Consider the following 2,500-nt stretch of genomic DNA (forward strand, 5'->3'; position numbering starts at 1 on the left):
CCAGGAGGAGGGGCAACGGGCGTGGATGAATGAAACAACAATGAACAGCCCATGTATTCCAAACATTTCCAAACATCCCTCTATAAGCAAACACAACTTCCCGAATCTCGAACCCCTTCCCACCACAAACTCATCACTCAACTCTCCACGTAGCGCCTCTATACCAAAAGATGAGCACCATGTGCGACTCATTCGCTTTCGCACAAGAAACACCAACGCTGGACGACTCGCCGACCATCCCTATCATGGCCCTTCCAGGCTGCAACGATGAAGAAGACGACCGGCAGGTCAACTTCTTGCCAGGCATGGATGTTAAGAAGCCAGATACCGCTCGTCGACCCACAAGCTTCATTACAGATACGGACGTCAGCAACTTCATTGCTCAAGACGCGTTTCCATCTTTCATTCTGGACGCGATTGAGGTTGGTTCCATCCAAGCGGGTACCAAGGCGAGAGAGGCTAGACTGGGTGAGCTTTCTCCTTCCCAAAGTGCCGCCGTTCATCCAACTAACATATATATAGCCCGATCGCAACAGTCGAGATCTGTCTCTGATGGGACATGGCAGCCGTACAACAAGCGCCCTTTCACTCAGCGCAGAGCATCCTTAGACGCCGCTCCTTCCCGCCCACCTCTCAACTTTACGCACACGGCTCCACCAGATTTGCCGGGCTATGCCCCTATGGCAAGAAGCGCCTCTCTTACCACAGCACCTGCCGGAGCTCCTCCTACCTTTTCAAAATCTCACCCTCCTGTATTGCCCATCGCTCCACAGCGAGCGTCTACCTTTTCAACATCCTCTTCCAAGCGATACCGAGCTCTTCAAAGTCCAGCTACATCGACCTGTCGCCCAGCGACGCCCCTTCATTCTATCCCCGAGACACCCAGAGATCTCGATGTGGCTCCTGAAGGCAACTGGACTCTTCGACGTCGGCCTGGGGGATCCTCAAAGCTCAGACAATCAAGATCTGCTCCCAACATGAAGGTCTCTAAGCGACCGGTCGAACCTGAGGGGTTGAAAAGATCTTTGTCTGGTTTGGACAGACGAGACGGCTCTGATTCGAAAAAGAAATACCTCTCCGTCGCTCTGCAGATGCGTCGTGGTTCAGCTCCACTCGACACTTACCTTGCATTCCATAACGGGCCTGTCCAGCCTATTCCCAAAACGCTCTCTCGCTCTTCCTCCCTTGTGCGCTCCTCTCACATTCAGTCGCTTAGCAAGGCCGCGCCTAATAAACCTACCAATATTCAAAACTCTCTTAAGGCGGAAGATATTCCCTGTTGGCCGCCATTAGTAATCAGGCCTAAACGATCTGGTTGCCAACCTGTCCCAGCGGCCACTCTCCGTTCCGAAACTCCTACGGCGTCTACTATGCGGGAACATGGGACGATGCCAGAAGAAGACGCACCAGGAACAACCATTCCACCGAGGCCAGTAAAATCACGCCAACGAATCATCCGTGCGGAGAAGAAGGAAAAGAGAAGTCGGGTCATCTGCTTTCCTCCCGAATGCACGCCCTGTCTTCTTACACCGGATAGTGATGCCCTCACTTTCAGCTCTACCTTAACCGAGGAGAGAGAAAAAGAGGAAGAGGATACGGAAGATGTTTGGCAGGCTGTGGAAGAAGCAGAAAAATGGGTATGGCCAGATCCTCCTTCCAAGACTCTCACTCCTCCTCGAATCCTGGTTACTTCCTTCACCAACCCCTTTCGGCCAGAACCAACTGTGTATGACAACAAGAATGATACAACTCCCAAAGCTTCGAGGTCAATCTATCGAGGGATGAATGGTAGTGCAGATCTATTATCAAAGATCGAGCTGAGGTTGGATCTTACGGTGCCGATGGAGAAGGAGGGCGAGGGCAAAAAATTCAAGTCATGGGCAAAGGGTATGAGGAGAAAATGGCGAGCATGATCATGACTCTAGGTGGTATTTACTTACCCTGTATCCTATTAGTAGAACTGTATAATTATTAGCGTTCATTCATGTTTTGTCAAGTATAATTCGTTAACTAACTGCTGTCATGTATCCAAGTCACATGTTCGATTTCAGTTTCTTGAGAACTTTTTCAAGATAATTTTATACATCTCACCATAATCCGACAGCTACACACATAAATATCCAGCTCTATAATAAGAAACCCATGTACTATCCATCTCCAATTCCACACATGTTACTTTGAATTAATACGATTTTCGCTTTCACATATAACGTTCCTTTTCTTTATCCATTAACTGCGGTCGTTCGGTAAAAGTTTGCACAGAATATTATTACCCAGATTTGGTTTCCCGAACGTTCATATTGTTCATTGCAAGGTCGTTCCAATCGGTAGTAAAAAAAAAAACCAAGACTGATAAAGTATACTTTGGATTTATCGGAATTTATCAGGGATGGCGGGAACAGGAGGAATAGTGGGACCAGAATGGCTAGTGCTCATCGGAGGAGGGATAGCGTTCCCTGGCTTCTGTTGGAACTGCTGATACGATGATGGCTGCTGGTTC

General features: G+C 48.8%; 2 protein-coding genes across 2 annotated transcripts in view; one reads left to right on the forward strand and one right to left on the reverse strand.

Moving 5' to 3' along the window:
• Nucleotides 1–245: 245 nt before the first annotated feature.
• CNBG2120 (hypothetical protein) lies at nt 246–1,913 on the forward strand (the record flags this gene model as incomplete). The annotated part of the gene is made up of 1 exon (XM_769137.1): nt 246–1,913. One exon carries the CDS (start codon nt 246–248, stop codon nt 1,911–1,913), a length of 1,668 nt encoding a protein of 555 aa, XP_774230.1.
• A 457-nt stretch (nt 1,914–2,370) lies between these two features.
• CNBG2130 (hypothetical protein) overlaps nt 2,371–2,500 on the reverse strand; it is a gene marked incomplete at both ends in the record, with an annotated part of 2,944 nt that continues 2,814 nt past the window's right edge. Inside the window, one exon of the mRNA XM_769138.1 lies at nt 2,371–2,500. This exon is cut by the window's right edge and continues 53 nt beyond it. Within this exon, the coding sequence (XP_774231.1) occupies nt 2,371–2,500 (130 nt within the window).

Source organism: Cryptococcus neoformans, chromosome 7, assembly GCF_000149385.1.
Source record: "Cryptococcus neoformans var. neoformans B-3501A chromosome 7, whole genome shotgun sequence".
Taxonomy (NCBI): Eukaryota; Fungi; Basidiomycota; class Tremellomycetes; order Tremellales; family Cryptococcaceae; genus Cryptococcus; species Cryptococcus deneoformans.